This window comes from Ooceraea biroi, chromosome 3, assembly GCF_003672135.1.
Source record: "Ooceraea biroi isolate clonal line C1 chromosome 3, Obir_v5.4, whole genome shotgun sequence".
NCBI classification, from domain to species: domain Eukaryota; kingdom Metazoa; phylum Arthropoda; class Insecta; order Hymenoptera; family Formicidae; genus Ooceraea; species Ooceraea biroi.
Window position 1 is genome coordinate 16,432,155 of NC_039508.1, and position 24,315 is coordinate 16,456,469.

The 24,315-nt window shown below is 43.7% G+C and overlaps 1 protein-coding gene across 4 annotated transcripts in view; it reads right to left on the reverse strand.

The window, feature by feature from the left end:
- The window catches only part of LOC105286449 (latrophilin Cirl), a 407,961-nt gene that overhangs the window by 14,644 nt on the left and 369,002 nt on the right, over window positions 1-24,315 (reverse strand). For all 4 annotated transcript variants that reach the window (XM_026968306.1, XM_026968309.1, XM_026968308.1 and 1 more), the window contains 12 exons: window positions 14,066-14,172; window positions 11,928-12,114; window positions 11,348-11,526; window positions 9,772-10,413; window positions 7,876-8,287; window positions 7,156-7,381; window positions 6,900-7,065; window positions 6,603-6,817; window positions 6,292-6,395; window positions 4,962-5,006; window positions 3,236-3,404; window positions 1,969-2,190 (listed from right to left, as the gene is read on the reverse strand). In XM_026968306.1, coding sequence (XP_026824107.1) covers window positions 1,969-2,190; window positions 3,236-3,404; window positions 4,962-5,006; window positions 6,292-6,395; window positions 6,603-6,817; window positions 6,900-7,065; window positions 7,156-7,381; window positions 7,876-8,287; window positions 9,772-10,413; window positions 11,348-11,526; window positions 11,928-12,114; window positions 14,066-14,172 — 2,674 coding nt within the window. The remainder of the gene's footprint in view (window positions 1-1,968; window positions 2,191-3,235; window positions 3,405-4,961; window positions 5,007-6,291; window positions 6,396-6,602; window positions 6,818-6,899; window positions 7,066-7,155; window positions 7,382-7,875; window positions 8,288-9,771; window positions 10,414-11,347; window positions 11,527-11,927; window positions 12,115-14,065; window positions 14,173-24,315) is intronic.

Genomic DNA, 24,315 nt, shown 5'->3' on the forward strand with positions numbered 1-24,315 from the left:
AGGATCGTGATTGTATTATATATAACGAGGTGCTCGAATTAAATGCAGATCAAGTTAATCGTTTCTTTAACAAGCGCAAAACGAGCGAGATGCGCTTGGCATTACTTAATGATCCAGTTAAAGAATTTGAATGTATTAAAGTAGTTATAGTGTTGAATAAGCTGTAGAAAAAATGCTAATTGTAATAGAAAAAAGGTGCCAATTTATTGAAATTATTAAAAAAACCCCTAGAAAACTGCCCATATAATCAACCTTGTAATTAATATATAAAACTTTTATAAAACATTATATGTATATAACATATTTTCAATAAGTTTTAACATTAATAATTTTTCTAAAAGCTGTTCTATAACAATGTACACGTTTGCAACAATCTCTCTTCGAATATATTTTTGTACTTTCGCTGTCTTTCTCTCTCTCTCTCCCTTTCCTTCCTACTCTATTTTTGGCTAATTCTCTTCGACTCTCTCTGAGCGCGATAGGGTCGAAAGAGCCGAACGGTTTATTAACGGTTCGTTAAATCCCTTTTAGTCCCCTATTCTGCGAGTCAGTTTTTGAAGTGACTTGCTGATAACACAAAAAAAGCTTTCATACATATGTCGCTCTCGAAAATTAAAGCTAAGTGTATACTTAAAAATGTCATTATAAATATGTGTTCTCAGAGAGCAACAATCTCTCTTTGGTATATCATAGATAATTCAAGCAAATTTACTACTACGATACAAAAGTTACTTTGGGGGGAAAAAATCTTGGGTGACAGCCGTAATTTAGCTTGTAATTTGCGTATACATCGGAAAGTTGAGGTAAAATACGCTTACACGCGTCGAGAGAATCGAGAGAGATAGACGGGGATTACGCAATTTGTAACACGCGGAAAAAACGACGATTAACCGTAGCAATCTTACAGTTGCGAAGGGGGCAAGCTTGAGGGAAGGCAGGCTTGAGTTCTGAGCGGCAGGCAAAAAGTGAGCGATAATAATTAATTACAGACGGATCGTACTTGTGTTACTTATGTTCATACTGGAAAGAGCGCAGCGAGAAAAGAATATACAGAGAAAGGGAGGAAGAAAGAAAGAGAGAGAAATGCGATTTATCGATACTCGGGGATCGTTTCGATCTTCTTACAAAAATCAAATCGTTACGTATACTTGTTTGACTCTGTACAATATCGGAAAATACTAGACATCGACTGTGTGTCTCACGATACCAAGTATTGCACCGTCATTGCTATATTATGGAAAAATGTGAGAGGGGGAGAGGAAGGTGCACGTTCCCCTTTTGGACTCCTACAACTTTAATCTCTCGGCTGCTCCGCGAAAGAAGACAGTAACCAATATTCTCGTGAAAATTGAAACGTACTAATTTTTGCAAATACTGAACGATGCAAGATTATCGATTCTCATCATCGAGTAAGAGAAGACTGATAAATCGAGAGATGATTTGACCCGATTTTATATTCTTTATTTAGAAGTTACACAGAAATTTAATTTCCTTCTTCAGCTATTATTACGTATCGTCAACAGCTAGAAGTCAATCGCACTTAGGAATCGATTATTCATGCGACGCTAATCAGTCGCTCGTCCAAACCAATCTATCTCTGAGAGGATACAGAACAGTATCTGCAAAAATTAGATCGTAATGCGGGATCACGAGAAGTCTCAACTTTCACAAGTAACATCGGCCACGGTCGCCTTGCCGAGGAGCGAGCTCTCCGCTGTTATCCGCTTCATTATCCGTATCGTATCTCGGTTTGGTGTATAAGCGGCGTATTTGGATACCTTGCTGGGCAGGATGCCTATTGTGGTTGCTAGGTGCCATCATGTGCATCTGGTGTGCCCCGACCGGCGACCTCAGCGACAAATTGTTCAGGTTCACGTTTATCGAAAGATTCGTATTGTTACAGGCGGCGGTGGTCAGGTTGTTGTGATTGTTGGGCGGTGACGTGGCGCCGGTGGCGTTGGTACCCACGTTAGTGGCCGCATGCGGCGACAATCCGGAGCTGTCAGTCGTGGGGGCCGACGGGTTCGAGGAGGTGTTGTGCGAGGTGAAGTCCTTGCCGCCGTTGGCGCCGCCAGTGCCACCGCTAGCTCCGGTGGAGCCGGCCGAGCCGCCCGTCACCGTCTTCGAGCACCTGAGGCACTTCGGCAGCCAGGAGTGACGGCGCACGAACTTCCGGTACTCCTTCCTCACCTGCAAGAGCGAAGCAGAGCCCACCCGACCCAACGAAACGAGTTTAACGGTGCGTGAAAGAACCAAAGGTCTGTGCGAGACAGCGTGCGGATGCGTTTATGTGCGTCTCTACGTCTGAAAATTTGCAAAACGTCGACCGCAGACAGCCTCGTAGCTCTTTGATTTTAACGCGTGTCATTTTGAATGTAGGGAGAAAGTGTAATTTGTCATTCAATCCGCGTCTTTTATAATACTTTCGAGCAAAATTGGGGAGACCGTTTGCGGCTGTTTGTGATTCAATGGATTCTAAGTGCGGATCTAAGCTCGGATACTCGCAAGTTCTGGTGATGATTTAACGAGAAATGAGGAAAACAGCGGTGATTCTCGCGACGGCAACGAAATTCAGAAATTCACGGAGAAAATTATAATACAAGCGTACTACGGGTGGCGAAAATGTGCGAAGTAAACGCCCACATAATTTTTATTGCCATAGCACTTTATTAAACAGATTCATCTCCTCATTTCCATGTTCTGATATTCAAAATTCGTGATAATCAAAAACAATACGATATTGCAGTAGTATAATCATCGCGTGTCTCGGCGATCTTAATTAATTAGCATCGATTGCACGTAATCGGTATATGATTAACTTAAATACTTAAGTACATACTACAGAGTTTCCTCCAATTTTGGGTTGATATAAAAATTTGTACAGAAACAAGAGCAGGATTGTCATGAACTTGCTTTACAACCTCGTCATAAGGAAGTCTATAAAGTTTATACAATTTTACAGGCAACAAAATACGCAACGTTGCATTTTACAATTCGTCAGAAATATGCGATATACAGACAATCGAATCTTACGGAAAGCATACCGAACAAGACTCTTCCTTGTGAAGAATTACATTACGAGGTCATCGCTGCACGATAAAAACTGTTATTAACTTATTTCTCGGGTAAGTTCGAATTTTGTTGTCTGTGTTTCTCTCGCCGGAAACATCCGGCGAGACGTTGCCGGCACGATCTAAATCAAGGCAGACTTCTGTGCCCCGACGTATTCCCTTACCTTCTCGTTCTGTACGCAATGGAACACAAAGATAAACAGCCCCTGGAGACTATTCAATACGGTGAAGATGTACGCCATCACGACGGACTCCTGGTTCAAGTAGAGGAGCCCGAAAGTCCAGGTCAGACCTAGTAGAAACACCAGCACGATGGCGCCCCGCAGCCAGGCCCTGATCAGAAGATACAGAATAATAAATTACATCGGAGAACAGCCAGCCAGGTTTCTGTTGTTACAATACGAATCGCGATGGCGGCGCTTAAAGGGGACCGACGTACCGTAACGTCGCGTGGCGTTTTACTGGGGAAAGTTATAAGTCGCGAATAAATACAAAAATCTCGTAAAACGTTTGTCTCCAAAGAAAACTTGCGATCGGAGTTGCGCTATTTAAATTTTTCTATTTACTTTCACAATTTAAAAAAATCAAAACTCATCTCTATTCTTAAACGGAAGCGATCGTGGTGTTGCGTTTCGCTAACAATTTTATTAAATTTCTATAAAAAAGCTTTACTATTTATTTTACTTCGAGCAATGAATGTTTTCCATAGTAATTTCCGGTTTTTTTCTCTCTCTTCCGTTTGCACGTTCAATTCATAAGGGGATGTAAAAATGATTACAACCGCGATCCCGAGCTTCCACAGTTGAGACACAGTTTTAATACCTGCCATTAGCATTGCAGCATCGAGTGAAAAAATAACGTGGCCGTCACGTAGCGTCGTGAAACACGCGACGTCTTGTCGCACGGGCGACGTTTAGGTATCGCGATATTATACGGGAAGGGGATCGCAGCTTTTATTTTCGCGAGCAACGCGAGCACCGCTTTGAGCGTCGCCGAAATCGCGACGTTTTATCTAAACCGTTGTGATTAGAACGTGGCGTTACACAGGTAGGCGGATATATCTCTACGGTACTTCCACGTCTATCTACTTGTAAATCAGGCGTAATACCCGAAACTAAGGAGAGTATACTACATGCAGTGAATAATCGTGTCTACTCGGAGGAAATGCAAATGCTGTCGTAAATATAACATGTGACACCGTTATTGCGCGTACCGATTGTGATAGTAAGTTTAGTTACGGAAACATTAAGCTTAAACATAAAAATTTCTGTGCACTCAATGATTTTGTATGGATGCAAATAATTAAAATATTTATTGCAACACACAGTAACAATGCCAAGAATATTAATCATGTAGGTATGAGAGTATTCTCTCTGGGATATAAATAAGCGACAGTTGAAATCAATTTGGAGCTTGAGAAATTAAGCAACATTATGATTATGATTAATTGGAGAAATAAGTGTATATTTCTATTTCATTTTCAGCTTAGAGAATTCTCTTTACAATTTTTTTATTAATCATTTGCAAACATTAATTAAGAAAAAATATATATATATATCACATGATACACTTATTCCTTCAATTGCTGTATGATTTATATTATGCGTCATTACATAGAAGAAAGTTGCTACGTTGGCGTTTCGACTTGCATTTCCTGTGAGCATCGCGATATCATCACATACGGCGATAGTGTTTCGATGTATGATGTGAGAGACTAAGGTCTACGACTACGTTCACAAAATCAGTGTGGAATGATACTCGGACAGCTTAATCGAAATGAAATGGACCAAAGAAAAAAAAAGAAAAAAAGACGGAATGATGTCGAACGATGACGATGTTAACGATGTATATGACGGGGGTGAGTAATAATAAAAATGGTAAATATCTTACAAGTGCGCTTGCAATTTGTTGGGAAGAGCATTCTCTTCCTTTCCACTACCAACCAACCACGCCATGCAGAAGAATGTAGAACAGTGTAGACAGAAGTGGGTAGAAGATTTAATACAAAAATGAAACAAGACAGCAGTTAGGTGATTGTTCCGGCACCATTAATTAATTGATTATAGCTTATTCTCTGATTTGCAATGCTCGATTCGCATTACTCCTCGCCGAGCACGCGAAACACGGCGTTTTCGCTCGACAGACGCAAAACATTGACGAACGTCATGATTAATTATGCCAATTACGTGAGCAAGAAAATCGTTACATGTTACTAACCGTTACTAACAGCAATCTCTTGACACCGTGCAATTGTGAGGAAACATTATTATCTCTAATAATCCGAATCGGGATTGCAGCAATCTCTTCGCTACCATCACCAAATTGTTTATATGTTCCGGACTTCTCTTCAAAGTGAGACTTGCATTTTTGTTTGCGTCTTTCTTTTTCATAATAATTTCGCATAAATTACTGACTATGCTTTCACTTACAAAATTCGGAAATTGAACACGATGATATACAGGGTGTCCCAAACAGAAAGACAAATAAATTAACGATCCTTCTACGATACTTTACTCATCTATGAAATCAATCTATGACATTAAGGGTACATGAACACATTATCCGCAGACTTAAAAATCTATAAAATCTAACATTTATAAAATTAAAAAATTTATTCTAATAATCGTTACTAAAATTTGTTTTAAATATGGTTTTCGATATTCGACATTATTTTACCGCAAGATACAAAACTTTCGACACAAGAATTTCAAAAAACATTCTTACGAAACAAAATATCCACGAATCTATCAAAGCAGTACAATTTTAAGAGCTTGAAGAGGAGTTGAAAGAGTTATCTTGATATTACATCGAGCATACTCGGAATGGCGCACCCTGCATAATACGTATACGAGAATCAGTGTAGTTCGAACGATATACTCGTGTATATCCTACGTATCACAGCAATACAGTGGTGTGTCGTACGAACGAAATCTGCGGTCATTCCAAACACAGGACTCAATACCAAAACCAAAAAAGTCAGCATGGCCGCCAAAAGATGCGTGACAACAAGATCCGCGTTCGGGAGATCTCTTTAAGCAAGTAAAGCTTGCGAACGTGTAAACCGAAAGCACCAAACAAACATCTCGACTGGAGCTACGCTTCGACGGGAGGATCAAATCTCGTGACGGACAACGGACGGACTCGACTGGTATACGGTATATACAGTTCGCAATTTACGGTGGTTTACTATGAACAATCTACTGGGGACCATTGTGCTTACCTTGCGCTAGCCAATCGCGAGTGCTCCTTGCTCTTCATGGCCACGGTGGTGTTCGCGTGCCGGCACATCATATAGATTGCCATTGACAGGAATACCAGATTCGCCTGCGAAAGACGACAGACAAATAAAGATTATTATTACGGCGGTCCGCATACTGGAAGAAGGCGTTTCAAGAAAACGTTAATGTAGGTACATGGAACAAACACGATCGCGTCTCGCGTATCAATTCTATGTACAATAAAGCACACCATTTTCCAGAACCAGCCAGCTCTAATCCTGCAGTTCATATGATCAATGGAACAGTCATTTACCAATATAACGAGTATCACAGGTCCAACGAAGCTGAAGATGAAATAATTGTCCGCGCGCAGCCAACAGTAGCGATCAGTGCCATAGCTGAGCGGATCGATTATGCATGAAATTGCCACGACCAGCAGCGGTGCCCCATACGCGACCAGGTAGTACCATCGCAGCCGCGACTTCTCCGCCTCGAACACCTCGATCAGCATCACGTATAGTTGGAATCCTGTAACACAACCAGAAATCATCGTATGGAGAACAGACATGACGTGTCGCGAGTTACGGGGCGAACGGAATAGCGAACTGACCCTCGAGGAACATCCAGGCGAAGGCGCACAGGAAGAAGAAGTGCAGCAAACCGGCCACGATACCGCAGACGATCCTCTGATTCGTCTGGCCGATCCCACATACGAAGAGCACCTCGGCTATCAGCAGGCACACGCATAGATTCTTGTGGATCGTCGTTCGGTCCGACTGCAAACGGGGAGAGTCGTGAAAAAAATTCCATCTCGCAGCGATTGTACGACGGATCGATCGGCGGCCGCGCAGCGCTATATACATTACCTTCAGTCCGCGAAATAATTGAAACGTGAGAATAGCCAGGACGAGGCAGACGACGGAAATGATGCAGCCTATATACGTGATGATCTGCAGGGCGACCTGATGGGCGATGTCCAGTCTGACGGCATGCACGTCCATCAGCACGGCGAAGTTCGTCAGGTGATTACATTCGCACACCGTGTGAGTCTCGTTGGTCTTTTGTATCTGGCATCCCTCCTCCGACCATGCGCTATGGGAAATAAGATATTCGCACGTATAGCAGGCGAGTTGTTCACGTTGTTCGTGTTGCTGATCGATTCTCATACAATATATAGAACGCGTCAAAAGCCACGCGATAGTTTCAGCTACGGACTTTCCGATCGTTTTGAAATTGAATTTTCTTTAGCGAAGAATATCCAAAAGGTTCAACGAATTCTTTCGCAATGAAAAGTGGCCTAAAATTTAATAGTTGTTGTTATAACTTAAATAAAATTTAAATAAAATTATATCAATATTTTATAAAATTAAAACGTTGTATTTACGCAAGCTCTTCTACTAAATCTTAGATTGAGACATTTCGCTGATAAAAGTTCGTGGCAAATATCCCGTTACAAGCGAGTCCCGTATTATACGGCGTAACACAAATGCAGAAGAAAAATTGGAAACGAAGAAATAAGAGGAAGCCACCCCGGTATTCCTTGTATTGTGCAAAGTGGAAACGGGATCGGATGAAGGCAAAGTTACCTCAAGATATAATCCCAGAAGACGCAAGTGGGGTTGGTGACGTTCTCAACCGTCAGATGTCTGAAATACACCCGGACGGGTTCCGAGAGCTGTATGTGCCGGCCTTTTCCCAAGGACGCCGAGATAACTTTGCTGTTGAGGAGACGGGTGGTGTTCCGCCGCGGCGAGGGCTGGGAATCGTCGTTCATGATGACGGACGGCGGTTCTGCTTGCGGCTGCAGTATCTCCTCGAGTCTGTCAAAGGCCATGAAGACCAGCCGGACAATGCCGGCCTCGCTGTTATCCAGCAAAGCGCCCCTGGTAAGTTCCACGCGATCGTTCGAGACGGTCCATCGCTGCTGGGCGGTCTCGCTCGGGAAAACTTCCAGCTCGTTGCCGATGTTGCGCGCGTCCAGCACACGAACTTCCATCACTGCGGCGGAAACACGCACGGCTAATTAGGCGAGTAGGTACACTTCTGCGTGGTCAACGCGCACCACGAGAATTCTTGCCGTGGAACACATGAATTAAATTACATCACTGGTCTTCAAACTTTACACAGCAGATATTCATTCCGAGAATTTACAGAATTTAGTCTTTTCAAAATTTCAAATTTACTGAAATAAATTATTTATTTAAAGCACGTGTGCGTACGTATATGTGTTCAAACGAATAAATAAATTGATAATACATAATACAATTATTTTACAATATTTTGGGGAATTCAATTGTGCCATAAATTCACTGAGGAACTTAACTCCATCAAATTCGCTACGGAATTTATTTCTTGCGAGGGAACGTGGTTTTTAGGATGCATTATGCTTCGTCGCGCAATGAACGATTAAGGATTGATCGCGGTATCAATCAACGGCATTGCCAGGAAGAAGGACTTAATGCGGTTTCGATTTTTCTTCTGATGGGGAGGACGTTGCACAGCATCCGACCGGCTGTCGCTCATCAACTACCTCCTCGCGCCCTTCCTTCTCCCTGGTGCTTTTTGCCCTTCGCCGTTATGCAGTTTATCAAGTGTGCATCTGATGGTGCTATGATGCACGCAGCCGTGACTCAATCAAGCCGCAACGCACTTCCGGGAGGTAAATCAAGTCGCCCGTAATTCCGCCGTCGTTTTGTAATAATAATAGCACACGCCTGCACCATACCCGCCCGGATTACAACGTAATCCGGCCAGGTACTGGAGAATTACGACGGATTCGGATCTGTATTTTATCTATACCGGAGATTACCTGGTGTGCTGGATGCGTCTGCGATATAAATCATTCGACCGTTTGCGACGAACGCGAAAGGCGAGCGTAACGTGCATTTGTTGTGCGACTTTTAACACGATAGGCCGGAAATGGCTATTTCGATGGGACGGCGATTCTGAAATTAAAGCTAACTACATCTACTTGCAAACTCCAGTTTATTCGCCAAAGCGCACGTAAAGCGGATTTTTATTACTAATAAGATAAATCGATCGATTTACTCGCAAGCAACGCGCACGTTAATCATTACGTACGAAGTTTCTATCTTTACTCCGAGCAAATTTGTAACTTTAAAATATACTTCGTACGTCATCCGCGTTACTGGATGATAACTCAGGAACGTTCTGCATTTATGTCTAATGATACGATGGATTCAAAGCTTAAAAAATTGATATTTATCGAACTCTCAATCAAACCGTCGCGCGTCGTGATCTCGCTCGCATTAGCGTAAATTACAAACGAAAATAAATCCAAAGCTTTATGATTGGTTTATGATTGGATCTCCGTTTATCAGAGAGAAATGACAACCTAATAAAGAGGATGTGTCAAGATTCTTAATATAATCCCCTACTTGATAAGTAGAGGATATAACGGATGATTGTTCTGGCGAATCACCGTAGCAAAATTACTAATCATCATTAAGCGCGGTACTCACGTATGTTTTTGCCCTCGTGCATGATGGTCTTCTCATGCATGAGCGTGTCGGCCAGCAGAAAGGCGTTCTCTTCAAGACCGATCAGCAACGACGTGGCGACTCTCATCTGCTCCTTATGGCTGAGATCCTTCCAGGACGCCATTTGCGCCTTGTCGAGCAGGTTGCTGCCGGTCCTCACCACCCCCTGCAACAACTCCGTGACGCTCACCTCCTTCTGATTCGAGTCTTGGTACGTCCTGACGTCCACCGCCATCTTCTCGGCCATGTTCTTGATGATCTTCGTGGTGATCATCATGTCGCCGCCGTACAGGCCGCGGCTGTTGTTCGTCACCTGCGAGAGCTCCCGGCTGATGCCGAGGATCACGTCGCCCTCGGTCACGCGGTTCTCCAGAGTGGTTAGCCAGACCGATCGGCACTCGCTCAGGTCCGGGGTGTCGCGGTGCCAGTAGGCAGAATCCCCGCGAGCCAGACATCGCCATCTCGCCAGACCGTTGGCGCCTCCGGGGCAGCTCTGCACCGCCACGTCGTTCGCCCGGGTCGTGTTCCAGGACAGATTTCTGGCCACCACCGGGGGACACACTTGTCTGCTGTAATCGTACCACTGACCGTTCGAGCTGGATTCCGGGTACAGCGTGCTGGGTACTGCAACAACGGTTACAGCTCGGTCAGTTTGGTGGTCTTAAGTGGCTGTCTCGGTTAACGGGCGGTAGTTAACGGCGCGGCGTTAATGCGATATCGGCGTCGCAGCGTCCTCCGGGACGGCAGCTGCGGCGCGCAACGACGCTCGGAAATGGAATTTCGGTTCTCTCCAGAGGAGGTCTTAATGTCCCCGGCGCGATTCGACCGGGAAAGCGCGTTGTTTGCCCGCCGCGGTTTACGAGCTGTCATCAAAAATGTCTTCATTGTAGACGCTGACAAGAGCCAGAGGAAAATAAATGAAACAATTACGACGAGTAAAGGCGGTTTCTACTTCTCGACGCTGTCTTATGACCGCGATGATTGTAACACTTTGCTCATCTGTCACGTATAAGGCACGTTGGTCTGATACGAGAACAGTTTATCCTCATAGGCAATCGATAGATCCGTGGATTGATAATCCATAACCGGAAAATAGGAGACAGGTTGTAAAGACGTTGCAGATGCCGGACGGCGTTGTCGGACATACTAATTAGCTATTGACAAGGACAAACTTGATAAGGATCTCGGATAATGCCGTGGCGGCTGAAGACATGTCAAACATGTACTTGTTGTATAAGTGGAATTACTAAATCCACCAATAAAATTAGAAATCAGATATCAGAGAATAATTTTTCCTTTGGATTATGAGACCAGATAAAAATGATAATAGTAAAATATGTGGAATATAAATAATATTTTTGATTCGGTCAATAAATTGCTGAAATAAGGAATATCTAATTATCATATTATTTTGGTTGGCGTAAATATAAATGTATTTTCTTCCTTGTCTTCCTTAGGGGAGGTAAGAGAAATATATCATGCAGTTCAATATTGATATTGTTCAGACTGACACATACTGCATTGTCTAACGTTTCTTTAGAAGGAAGCAGATTCTTACCGGTGGTCCTTCGGCTGGTTCTCCAGGGAGCGAAGGTGGACGTTGTCGTGGCTTGAGTGGTCTCAGGTATAATCGGCGGTATTGCCGGGCCATTCGCCGGAGGACCGTTCGCAGGAGATATTAAGTCCTGGTCCTCCTCGTCAACCTCGATGTCGAGGGAGGACCTTGTTGACGTGGGGCTGAAAATGGAGAGAGCTCGCGTTATTCTCGATGGTCCTCGTATACACGGAACTTTACGACTTCCATATAGATCGCGCCCGATATGAATTAACGACGCGAAGGGACAATATCGGTTCCCAATGCATGGATAGTGATTCAACAGAATTAATGATCGATGCGTGTAGGTGGGATGCAAGATGAAGATTCGATATTAATTTCATTCTGTCTCTTCTGTCTACGTATTGACACGAGTGATATGAAAGCGATACATCGAAGTATTGCATTTATAATATATATTATAAATGCAATACTTCGATGTAATATTACATTTCGAACCGAAAGCCGACTTTGCCGGCCTTTAGCCATCAAGTTGCATATCCCGGAACGTTATTTCATTTTTATGTTTATGCGGCATACTGACCTCGCCGGTGTCGTTATCGGCAGCGACGGGGTGGACGGCGCCGGTGGTTGCTGGGGCGGCTGCTGCGCCGCCGGTGTCGTAATCCTCGAGGGAGGTCGGACGGTCGGCTTAGCGGTGCTCCAGACGCTCGGTTGCGAAGTTATGAACCACGGCGGGCTCGGCCGGGACGTCGTCGTGGTGGTGGCTGCTGCAAATGTTTCGCCGAGAGATCGTTTTAATGAGGGCGGAAAGACGAGTGACATGTAGTGCGAACGAAGGAGAAGCTGTCGTACAGGGGGAAAAGAGTAAATCAGAAAGCTCGTCTACGGGCTTATCGAACTCGTAGACTGAGTATAATTAAGAAGGAAAGTGATTCCGGGGGTGCGGGGTATTTAAACCTTTCGAGAGGTTCTCTTCGGCTTAAGAATATCGAAGTTGTCCTTTCTCTTCTTCCACATTTATCTCTTTCTCTTTCTCTCTCTCGCTCTCTCACTCCCTCTCGGACTGGTACGACGAGAGTTTATCCTCCGCGTCGAATTTATATCAGACTTTCGCTAATCATCCGATAGAGTTTGAATGAACTGGCTACGCTTTGCGTATATTTCCGATAGACCGAAGGGAATGAGATATTCACGGCACGGAGATATCTCGAGATACTCTCTTCTCTCTGTTTTTCTTGGCTCGCTACGTTGGAAAGGGCTTATCCGCAGTATCGGTTTATACCGGATTCTCGTTAATCGTGATCATTCGATACAACTTGAATAAATCTCCTTTTGAAAACGACGGATACAGATACGGGGCGAGTATACAATAACACTAGAGTTTTATTAGAATATTTGATGCGCGCGATTAACTGACCAGAATTACTCCTCAAATCAAAATTGGATATTTCAAGAAGAAACTGATATATACTAGAATGATTGGAATTTTTTGATTGACTATAATTCATACATTTTTCAAATACAATAACTTTGTATGCAATTTTACCGAAAAGAATATTATTAAACGATGTATAAGTATTCACTGAATACCATCTGAATCGGAATTGTTCTGTCTGCAAAAAGATCAATCACCATTAATTCATCGCATCTATCTAAAGACAGAGAATGTAAAAGACCTGCCGGTAGGAACACTTCCCTCGGAAATCGTGCTGAGTTTTATAACTGAGCAAACGCAATGAGGGAAAATTCAAAACTCTGCGGGCTATCAATTCGCATATAAATCGCCCACTCGAGCAGCATCTCTCGCGAATAAAACAGTCCGAGCGGCCGGGAGGCAAGAAGGGAGAGAGTACGAGATTAGACCGCACGGCTCAATACCGCGGCTGTGCCTGGCCGTCGAGGAGAAAACGATCTTTAACCCAAGATGGCGACGACAGTTAATCCCAGAATGGAATAGCCCGCGTATTTCGCGGCACTATCTCTATAGAGGTCATCTTTATTGGCCGACGAGGTTGGCGATAAGGTAAAATACCGGACATCGCCGATGTTCGTCACGATAGCTCCGCTCGCTCGCTCGCGCGAGGATAGAACGCGAGCGAGGATGGCACAAGCGGGTTCAAGAGAGAAAGAGGAGGACTTTATCTCTCTCGCGCGGCCACACTAAAGGCTGCCAAGAGATCCGACTGTTCGAATATATATATATATATATATATATATTAGTACCGTGGAACCAGAGACTGCGATCTACCGAACCACCGTGAGAGATCGATCGCACGATGCACGAAAGTCGCAACGAAAGGCAAATAGAGAGGACGGTCAGGATTCTCGGATATTGGTTGTTGGGAAACGTCCATCTGCTTCAGACGCTGTGCCATTGCTAGGAAAACAGACAACTACATGTTTGCGTTTTTGATATCGATTAAATTAATATTGGACCGGTGCTGGCCGTGCTTGCAGGAATTCAGATGCAGAAAAGAATAAATAATAAATTCCGTAAAGGAAAATAGATTAAGAAAGAATGTATAACTGCAATGTATTGTATAATCTCTCGAAATTAATCTTGAATTGCTTTTAATTGGAAAGTAAGTTTTGCTGTATGCACCTCTGAAAAATTAATTAAAATTCTTTTTTCTTTTTAAGCTTTTTCTCTTCGTACAAAGATTAAACACAGTCAAAAAGTGAAAAAGATTAATGTAAAAATGGAAAAGCGCTACTTACCAGACACGCACCGATAGTGCGCTTCAAGATATTTGTGTGTGTTCGGGCAAGGATCGCCAAATTGCAACGTGGACGCAACGATGCTGCAGTTCTGCTGGTCGTTGCACCTGGACGGGGATTCGACTCGCGTTTAACAGAATGATCATGATACACCCTTACCACGTGTACCGCCATGGATCTAGCCCTGTTTTTTTTGTCTTCTCGAGACAGAAGAGGAGAGTGATACTCTTACTGAGAGACTTTTTCATCGAAACTCGTTCATTTAATTCTTATTTGTATTCAAGCTTAATTCTTATTCTTATTCAAGATTAGCAGCAGTTATCATTGAATTAAAACATTCTTCTAATCAGAGTGTTAAGAATTATCAGATTTCTTGCCATATAAACTTAATTGTGTAGAGTTGTAAAATCATAAAAAATCTGAATTAATAAATGAATTATTTGAAATTATAGTCACATAATTTTTCAAGTCAAACAAAGTTGAAATGACTGTAATACGATAATTACGAGAGAACAGAGTTTCAAAAGTATAATCATTCGGACGTGTCTTCTAACATCAATCAATTCATAAGACAAAAAAATCTCCTCAAAATTAAATTTCAAAATTATGAGGCTTTTCCGCAGCATCGTGAACGAGAGACGAATCCCTTGAGTTTTCTCGCACAAAATCGCGTACCAGAATCGACAGCGGATCGAATCGGAAACGAAAACGTCAGAATAAAAAAAAATATGTGAACCAACCTAAGCAGTGGTACTGAGCCTCGATGTATTTTCCGGTCCCAGGACAAGGGTCCTCCTCGAAAATGTCGCTGCGCACGTCCACCGAGCAGGAATTACGATGATTGCACCTGCAATCGTCACGTGTGCGAAAATGTCACCCAGCGGAACGACCTCACGATTTCCGAATTCTTCGCGGAATCACCAGCTGAGAATCAGGCGAGTACGACGACCTCGCGAACTAGATGCCTCGAACTCGTTTTGATAAAACGATTCGAATGCGGTCTTTTCGTCTTTTTTGAGCGAGAACTTAAACTCCGTTGGAATAATAATGTATCTTCCAATATTACATCCGTCAATATCTGTGCGGTCCCGAAATCATAATCTCGCGTATTTCAACTTTAGCACTGCGCGATATTTTTCGAAAAATGTCTGCATAACTGTAATTGGGCCAAAGATTTTCTCGCTCATGTAAAATCACATAAAATCAAAGTTAATTCCATTTTGTTTCAAGATAAAAATTTGACTCGCGCATTAAACTGCGTCATATCGTGACATTCACGTTCCTGGCAGATAACAAGCGATTCGTTAAATTCTATTTTCTCTCCGAAAAATCACGCAAACGTTGGAGATTCTTCAAAGGGTAAAAACCAGTTGTTAGTCTCACTGCATTTTCGGGGACAAAAGCACGACTCGTTCGCGGAGCTTCGCTGAATCCGTTATATCACGATTGCTCGCGTGTGTGTTAGCGTGTGACAGTAGGACAATGGGTTAGTAATGACATGTTCGCAACAGTTTCAGACATAAGCACAAGTTAGGCGCTCACGAGGTAAGATAGACGAGGACTCCAGTCCCAGATCCCGACGAAACGGACCTGTGTGTGTGCATGAGAGAGTGCGTAGAAGTGTGTCAGTACCGAATTACAGCCCGCCCGCAATATCCCACGGTGTATATACAAAGATTAACCGCATGCAGAGAATATTCCTCCATCTTAGAACGTAGATAAATTATCGTGCAGCTCGCGCTTGTACCGCGGCGGCGACAGTAAATTATCCCTATCGGTATCGCGTTAATTACCCAAATTCTCGTCCTGATTAATCTGCGTGGTATCAGTGTATTTTAAGATAATGAGACATTTGATTTCTTCGTTAGACTAGATGAAATCCAACATCCAACAGTAGATTAACGTTGCGCCAAAACCAATTGAAGACTGCCATCGTTTACTCGCGCTTCACCGAAGGAACAATGCAGAAATTCTCTCAAATTCTCCGTATTTACGTTAATTCAGTTCTGGTTCCATAAGTTTCTCTAAAATTCGCCCGCGTTAACTGGCGGAATAATCATAGCGAATTTCGCTCGGCCGACAAAGCAAATTTTTCTCGCAGACGCGAAATCGCGACGCTTTTAAGGGACAAAAGCGGAGTGGCTCGTCGACGATCGTTAGGTCGTGGAATTATTCCCTTCCGGGAGAATCCCGGCAATTCACCGCCGCGTTCCCGTTGCAACTACGGGACTTGAAAATATTTAGTATCACAGTGTTGTCGTAATAAACTTTCCGCCTGGCCGAGCTGCCGTGCACGCTCGACATGACTTCTCTCCGTTAAAGATTTTCCCGTTGGCGGATTTTCAAAGAGGGACCCTCCCGGGAATTTTCCTCGCGAAGTACAATAGGGACAGCGAGCGCTTCATCTCGCGAGGCGAGCCGTACCCTTCACTTAACGTCAGGAATATTTTCCTCCGATCTAATATCCCGTGACGATTGTCGAAAAATTCACTTTAGAGTCACTCGACCGAACGATCGCTCGGGAGACAATCCGCGGTAACGCAATAAGGCGTTCCTGACCTTTCGCACTGCTTTCCAACGACAGACTCTACATGACCGGTGTCACATTTTATGTGCATTCAAGCTCTGCAGCTGATAAAGCGTCGGAAATTTAATATCTTTTACATCCGCTCGCCGATGTCGCTACGTCGATAATTAATTCTTCTTTCGTCTTCCACGCGTAAAGCGAATCTAAAAATTTTACGTACGTCTTTATAACGGTTTAATCCGCCGAAATAGAGCTCCGACCATGCGGCAATAACAGGCTCGTATGAGCTTTGCACCTGCAGCTCGTTTGCTCGCGACGCGACGAAAGAGCAGTTGCGCTTGTTTTAATGCCTTCCCTCGCCCGATCGAGATTATCCGGCTGACATAAGACCGCTCTGGTACGCGTGTAATATTACTCTCGGCGAGGCTGAGATTTAAGTAACAGTTTTACGAGAAGCGCGCCGTAGCACGATATTTCATTTGCAAGTGCGTCCGGCATCCGTGGAAATTGAATTATCCTGCCTTAAACCTTAACCCGGGGATAAACGCCTAAGAGCATTCGCGAGTCCTCGCGCTGCGAAACATAATTTTCTTCCAACGTGTAAAACGAAATGTAAGTGTATATATGCAACTGTGTTGGAAATCAGTGCACGTTCATGCTTGACAAACTCAGAGATCGAACTCCATTCGATATCGAGAAAACAAGTTGTACTTTGATCCTATTTATAAGTATTGGGTTGCGATTTCGGAATACTTAGGTAGAGCTCGAATAATTGAATACATTCGGATATTTTCACTCGTGCAAAGCGACAGGAGACAATATCGAGATTTGCCGCTGTCACGTTTCTAGAAATATACATGCTGAATGAAAATTTGTATTTTAGGGGAATGACGTTTTAGACTGTAATGCATCTTCGGGGTATTGTCCTCCGCTTGTTATTTTGCGTTTATGAAAAACGCTTGTTATTTTTGCGGGTCTTCGCATGTGCCAAGTGCTAGCTCGAAATTCGATAAAATGTCACTCGGGTACTGCGTCACGCGGGCACCGTGTACCGTATATAATTGCGAAATCCTCGGATAGCGGAAATTTACAGGTGCTCCGCGGCGACAGACACGCGAGTTATTTCGCCGGCTTGGCGTTATCAGAGAATTAATCGATCGCGAACAAACGGGACGACGAAATTCTTATCGCCCGGCGAGAATCGGACGCTCTGTCAATACGTTGTCGCACGTTTCAGCGGCAAGTATCGACAGCGAGCGAAGTTCCGCGCTCTCGACGTAATTGGTTCCGTTCGAAATTAGTTTGTTACAATGGGAACCGTAACGATCGCGATTATTAGGCGGTCCCTGCGGCGATACTGGTACCGAACTGTAATATTTTGCCGATTTATTGTGAATAGAGAAATGGTCCCGTACGGGTGCGATTGTGTCCACTTCGCAATTGTCAACTCGGCAAATCGACGGCGACGAGAAAAAGACTGACAGCTAGAAGCAAAATTAACAACGCGATTAATGCCGCGATAATAAATGTATCTATGTTGTAACCGCAGTTTATTAATTATGCATCCAGCGGCCCTGCATTATGTCGCTGTAATTATTCATACGATTCGCATAACTAAATAATCCCGATATCGCGATGTAAATGCGGCCGCATCGACGTTTCGCCGACAACCGAAATTACAGCGTAGCCAATTATAACGCACTGGCGCTTTTATTTGTTCAGCAGGATGTGTCGAGCTATCGTTCTCGATGCTAAGTGATAATATTCATGTCTCGTAACTGAATTCCGCGCGATAATAATATTCCTATTGCTCGATGTACTGTTAATTGGTTGCTTTTTAAATTAAACGTCTGATCTTTCATCTTTGAACGCGCAATCAAGCATAGTAATTTTCCTGACAACTGCAATATAATATTATATAAACGTGATCGAATAATTAATGTAGAATAATTTCCATCTTCGCGAAATAGTATATCCAAAAATTTTTGCATGATTTAAACAAAGATTTGTAAGTTTTGCAAAATTCTTCCGTCATTCAAAATATTCTTTGCAAATATAAAAATTTACTCTTGCAATATAACAATTTGTCTAAATTTTAAAACCATTGGTGACCGATTTATATTAAACATCAGTCTACAACACAGAATTTTTGTAAAGCGGAACGATACTTTAAATTATTAATTTCACAAATCCGCAACAGCTCGTTAGACGTCCCTATCGATTGTCTTTTTCTTACGCCCACCCGCTGTACGATTTCATCCCCATCGTCGAATATCGTCCGGCTTGGCACGGCAGAATATAACGAGGGTAAACGTAATTTCAGACGGGTAAACTACAAGCGAGCACGAAAAATCGCCATTTCTCGGATATTGCGCCGTTTATTATTAAGGTAACCCCCTCCATCTCCGCCCTTTGTCTTTTTTTTCCCATGTGCATACACAAATATGCTCGCTGGTAGCCCTCTATAATAATCGATTCGACGGTGATTCAGCCCTTTTCCCCCGCGGCGTTCACGGTTAATATCGACTCTGCCGACGAGGTTTCACGATGCACCATTATTATTCCCCGTGCTGATTCACCGCGACATTTTTACCCACTCCCCGAACAGAAGTAGATGACATGAACTTATGAACTTATGAAACAAGTACTTCCGTTTAGTTGCATTCTTCATGCGATAAGTATCGAATAAAATTCTTTTCTCATGACAGAATTCGCGGCTAAAAGTATTGTCGCTCATCCGAAGTCCATTTAAAATCAGCCCATTTTTGTCATTTCTATTTCCAAGCTGGATTGCATCTCACGGAACTCTCGCTGTCATCGCAGCGAAGCGCTAACTCGACAGATCGCATCTACCTACGACAGTAGACGAGTTTCTCGAGTGGCAGAACTTTTGTTATTTTTATCGCTTTCATCGACTGATGTTTCTACCAATTGTGCAAAAAATTTCGGAAAATCCCGTGGAATCGTTCCCGCGTATATTTTCGTCCCTGTTGTAAGTTCTTCTGAAAATTTAGCCGGATAGATAGCTGTATACGTGTATGTAACGGGCGGATTAATAGCGCGCGTAATCGCAAGTAAAAGCGCTCGGACGCGTAAGCGGAGCTTAAGAGCACCCCGCAGGTCTCGTTGGTAATCCCCCCCGATTTAACGTGGCGGCGCGTGTTTGCAAAACACGCCGCGCGCGTTGTATATCCACCTGCATCATGCGGGGGCGCGAGAAGGCAGGAAAGGGGTTGCCGCTGGCATCGTACTTCGTGCAGCACCACCGGTAAGAAACTTGTCGCCCCCGTAAGCGAACTACGCGGAGCACACCGGCACGAGAAAGCCCCGTAAACTGCAATCGTGTGCATCGCGCGCGCGTGGACTAAACTGTGCCAGAAACGGCGCCATTAGGACGCCCCCGAAACGGTGTTTCCGGTATCGCGGCTACGTGACGAACATAACTTGCTACGCGAAAAGTTCGCGCGATTCCCGTCGCGCGGGAACAAATCGGCGAATTCACCCCCACGGCCGGAAGAACGGCTGTAAATTCGTGCTTAAGACCGTCTCCGCTCGCGGAGAAACGTTCCCGTTTCGAAATTCGCGTCCGGAGGAATTACTGCTCGTACCTGAAACGACTCGCGTAGGAAACGTTTTCCGTAAACTTGGTAAACCGTGGCATTTTATCAATGCAATTTATCAATTTACAAAAGTTACTATTTTTCGGATCGTTACAAAATTCGGCTTCAATCAACGGGCAGGCACGATTTCTCGAATTAAATCTCCGTTTCCCTCATCAGTAAAATCCGACCATTAACCGCTATTGATTCGCATGTAGCATGAACTGTAGGAGAAACGCGATCTCGCGCATATACGGTAACGCGAGTCGACGGGAACGCGCGATTCGTCCGCTGCTCCGCTATGCGATAGCGGGCGGAAAAGGGAAGCCGAAGAGTTTTCCGTTTCACGGCAGACGTGGGAAGGAGAGTGGCCGAGTCAAGTGACTTTTTAATCGTCGTAGGAATGTCTTTGTGCCAGCGAGACCTCTCCGTCACCGGCGCGGATTTCGAAAGGACGCGCCGCGCCGCACTGAAACTCGACGATGGCGTATAGCGGCCGGGCACGTAAAAAAAGACGACAAAAGTGAGCTGGATAGAGCTGAGGGTGAGCGGGTTGAGGCACGTCAGACGAACAAAAACGAGAAAAGAATTGGGGGTGGCGCTCGCTTTGACGCTTATAAGCGCTGTCGGGCCGGCAAAGTCGTGGCCGCGCGCGTAGCCGAGTCAAGTGGTGGGCATCGACATCGCATCGCGCGAGATATCGGATATTCATGGCGAATACTACAGCGGATCTTCCGCGAGTCGTCGTTGCGCGAGAACGAGGGATGCAACGATCGAAGGGTGAAGAACGAATTTTTTCTTGATGTTTTCTGCTGCAGGACATCAGTCATGCAGAGACGTACGATTCGCTTTTGATGATTGGTGCTAAAATCCTGCTAAAGCGCCATTAAATTTCGATTAAAGGAGAACTCGATTTCGCACTTTGACGAAATTAAAATTAACGTTCCAATAATGTGCCAGATTAACAATAAAAATTAATTTCAATTAAGTCGCTATATTTTCTTCTCCATTTGATATTCATGTCAGCGTTGAAATCCATACCTCCATTCTCTGCCCGCGCTTCGTTCGCTCGAAAAAATGGCAAGTAGGTTTCACTTTGAGGGTAATCACCGGGTCTGCGAGCGCGACAAAAGAGCGATCCGGAAGGGGACGGGGGTGGCGATCGAGCGGGGCACAAACACGATCGGCGATACGCGCCTGTTGAAATTGGAAATTAATCGGTTTTGCGTTGTTCGCGTGGATGTATCCCCCGTATGCGAATATATACTAAAATTTCGCCGGTGCTCGCTCGCTCATTCGCCGGCGAGCGTGAGCGCGGCTTCGTTCATTCACGCTCCGATAAATCGAAGCGGTCGGACGCGATTTCGCCGCCGACCTGCCCGGCGATTTTCAGGGTTTTCAGCGTTTAACGTGCGAGTATGCGCGTTTCGCTCGCTCGCTCGCCCACTCGCGCCACGGTAAATCGAAACGTGACGATCGCTCTTGCCCAACCCACCCCCAACTGACCGATTTTTAGTGTTTTCGGTGTTTAACGTCCTTTTTCCTAGCATGCGCGCACGCGACGATGTCCGCTAGCTCGGAGAGATAGCTCTATTTCGTACGCAAAGCCTGCCGATCGATGTCACAGTCAAGCGGATGAAAATCATAGCGATTTCATCGCAATTTTCGGAGCGCGCCGCGTCGCGTGACGATGGCGGTGGTGCGAATGGCAAAAAAATTGCTCGAGCTGAGGGCAACGATTTTTTAAATGTACGTTCATCTCGACAGGAAGATTAATTCCAAGTTAATCAAAAGATCCTTTGTTCCGGTACACGTTACACATGATTTACATAATTAATGACGAATAATGATTATTATAAATCAATACAAGCTACAATATTCAAATAGTGTTGTTTCGATTGAATACGTTTGAAAATAGATTTATCGTCGGATGTGACAACGCAAGAATTTAATATCTCTTTTGTGATTACAACGAATAATCCACCGCGTTCTTTAAGATTGATAGCGATTGCGAACGCAAAAGCGGACGAATGCCGACGAAAAAGCCTCTTTCTCTACCAGAAATTTCCCGCAGGACAATTCCTTCACTATATGAGATTCTGCGCGGGTTTACACAACGAGTAGCCAAAAAGAAGGGCGAAAAGGCACAACACAGGAGCATCTCTCCTCGGCATTCCGGGCGGCAAGAGAAAAAGGAGGGATCCATGGCAGCGCACACGTTGTTCTGTCTTAGATGTACACACATATATACGTACATTTTTTAAATAAGTCAAAGCTTGTACGTGTACTTGTAACAGTAGCCGTGCATGGAGAAATCTCGACACGAAATCGTAACGACAAATCCCAAGTTTATCTCGATTCGTACGGATTTCAAGGAAATAAAACGATTTTCAGAGAAATTCGCAAAGATGTCTAATCCGCGATACTCCAAATGTAATCGATCGTTAATCTTAATAATCGATGAAATAATAATTTGAAAATTTTCAGTAATCTAAAAATACAATAAAATATATACTTTAAAGATAATCTAAAGATTGAAGTACAAATCATGACAAGATTTCCCCTTCGGCATACATGTGCAGTGCAGCCACGATCGTAAATTTGATGCAAGATCTGCCCGTTGTTCAGAGATCGACATCTTTATCACGATGCCCGGAAAAGGAGATGCATATTACACCGAGTCCGTTGACTGGCCGACGGAAGCGGTGCAATAGCTCGCGCGAATTACACGCGCGTGGCTGCACCAGTTGGAGCGGAAAACCGTCTCCTCTTTCTTCTTAATAGGAATCATTCATCATGTAAAAAGTGGTGTTAGTCAAACTAAAAAATTTTTACGAATTAAAAATCGCATCAATGGTTAATTAAAAATGAAAAATTGAGTAATAAAATTATTTTTCGCAATAATAATAATTGCTATGTATTTTATAATAAAATTATAAAATACAAAGTATTAATTTAAATATGACAATATAATAAACAGTTCAGTTAATTGTTAAGTTGTATAACTATTGGAGAAATGTTACAATATTTCCGCAATCATCGTCTAAATTTGATTACGTTGTGTTAAAACAATGTCAGTTTTGAAGAAATTACGAAAGTGTGACTAGTACCACTCTTTCGAAATGAGCGATTCACATGTCAAATATTACTATACTGGTGGCATGCATATATGTTACAGTGTGGTCGACTATGTGGTAAAAAACAAGATGGAGCAAAAATATCATTATCCCCATTATCACGCTGTCAGACGTGATATCGCGATTCCGTAGATATTTTACGAATATTTTTCCATTTGACACGAGCGCAACACTTTTTCATTCGGATCTGTCGATCATCATCTGCCGAGATCATTCGATCTCGCAGAAATTTTATCGGTGTTGCCTCTGAACACCTTGTAGAAACGTTCAGCGTACTCATCACAGCGAAATGCTCAACTGGCTACGATAAAAAATTAAAAGAAAACATTGTTCCTCATTTATCCTCCCCCGCACCGCGGTCCATCATTTCTCCGCTGATTCCTGCAAGCTACCAATCCGCTCGCGGCAGACGACGACGGATGAAATATTCGTCGGACTTCTTCCGTGTACTCGTGATTGGAATACTTTTAAGTACCTAACCGGTAGCCCTTCTTCTCCCTCCTTCGTCCCCTTTCTCCGACGCAATGTCTCTTCTCTTAATCCGCCCAGGGATTAAACGAGTTTTGTCGAGAGAACTTGGGAGGGCGTGAGCAGATACGCATCCGTTTGTATGCGTATACCCGCATTTATGCCTGTGTAGGTACGTGTGTAAAGATGGGTCGGGGCGAAAAATGCCGTCTCTTTTATTCCGAAGATTACAGGCAGAGTCTTTTTCGCGTTTACAGTGACAAACGGCGCGTGAGTCGATGGAGCCAATCCTTTTTGCGAGGGCATTTTGTCTGAGTCGGAAAAACCTACTCGAATGAAGTTTTTACACAAAGTTTCAGATTTTATTCGCTTTTTTTCTCTCTCTAGAATATACTTCTGCCGGTACGATATCGAGGATTTAAAATTTTTTGAGAGATCTTGCTCTTTCTCTTGAGCTTTCTCTTGAGAGAATTTCAAGCAATATTATATAAGTAATTAGATATTTAGTTATATTAAAGA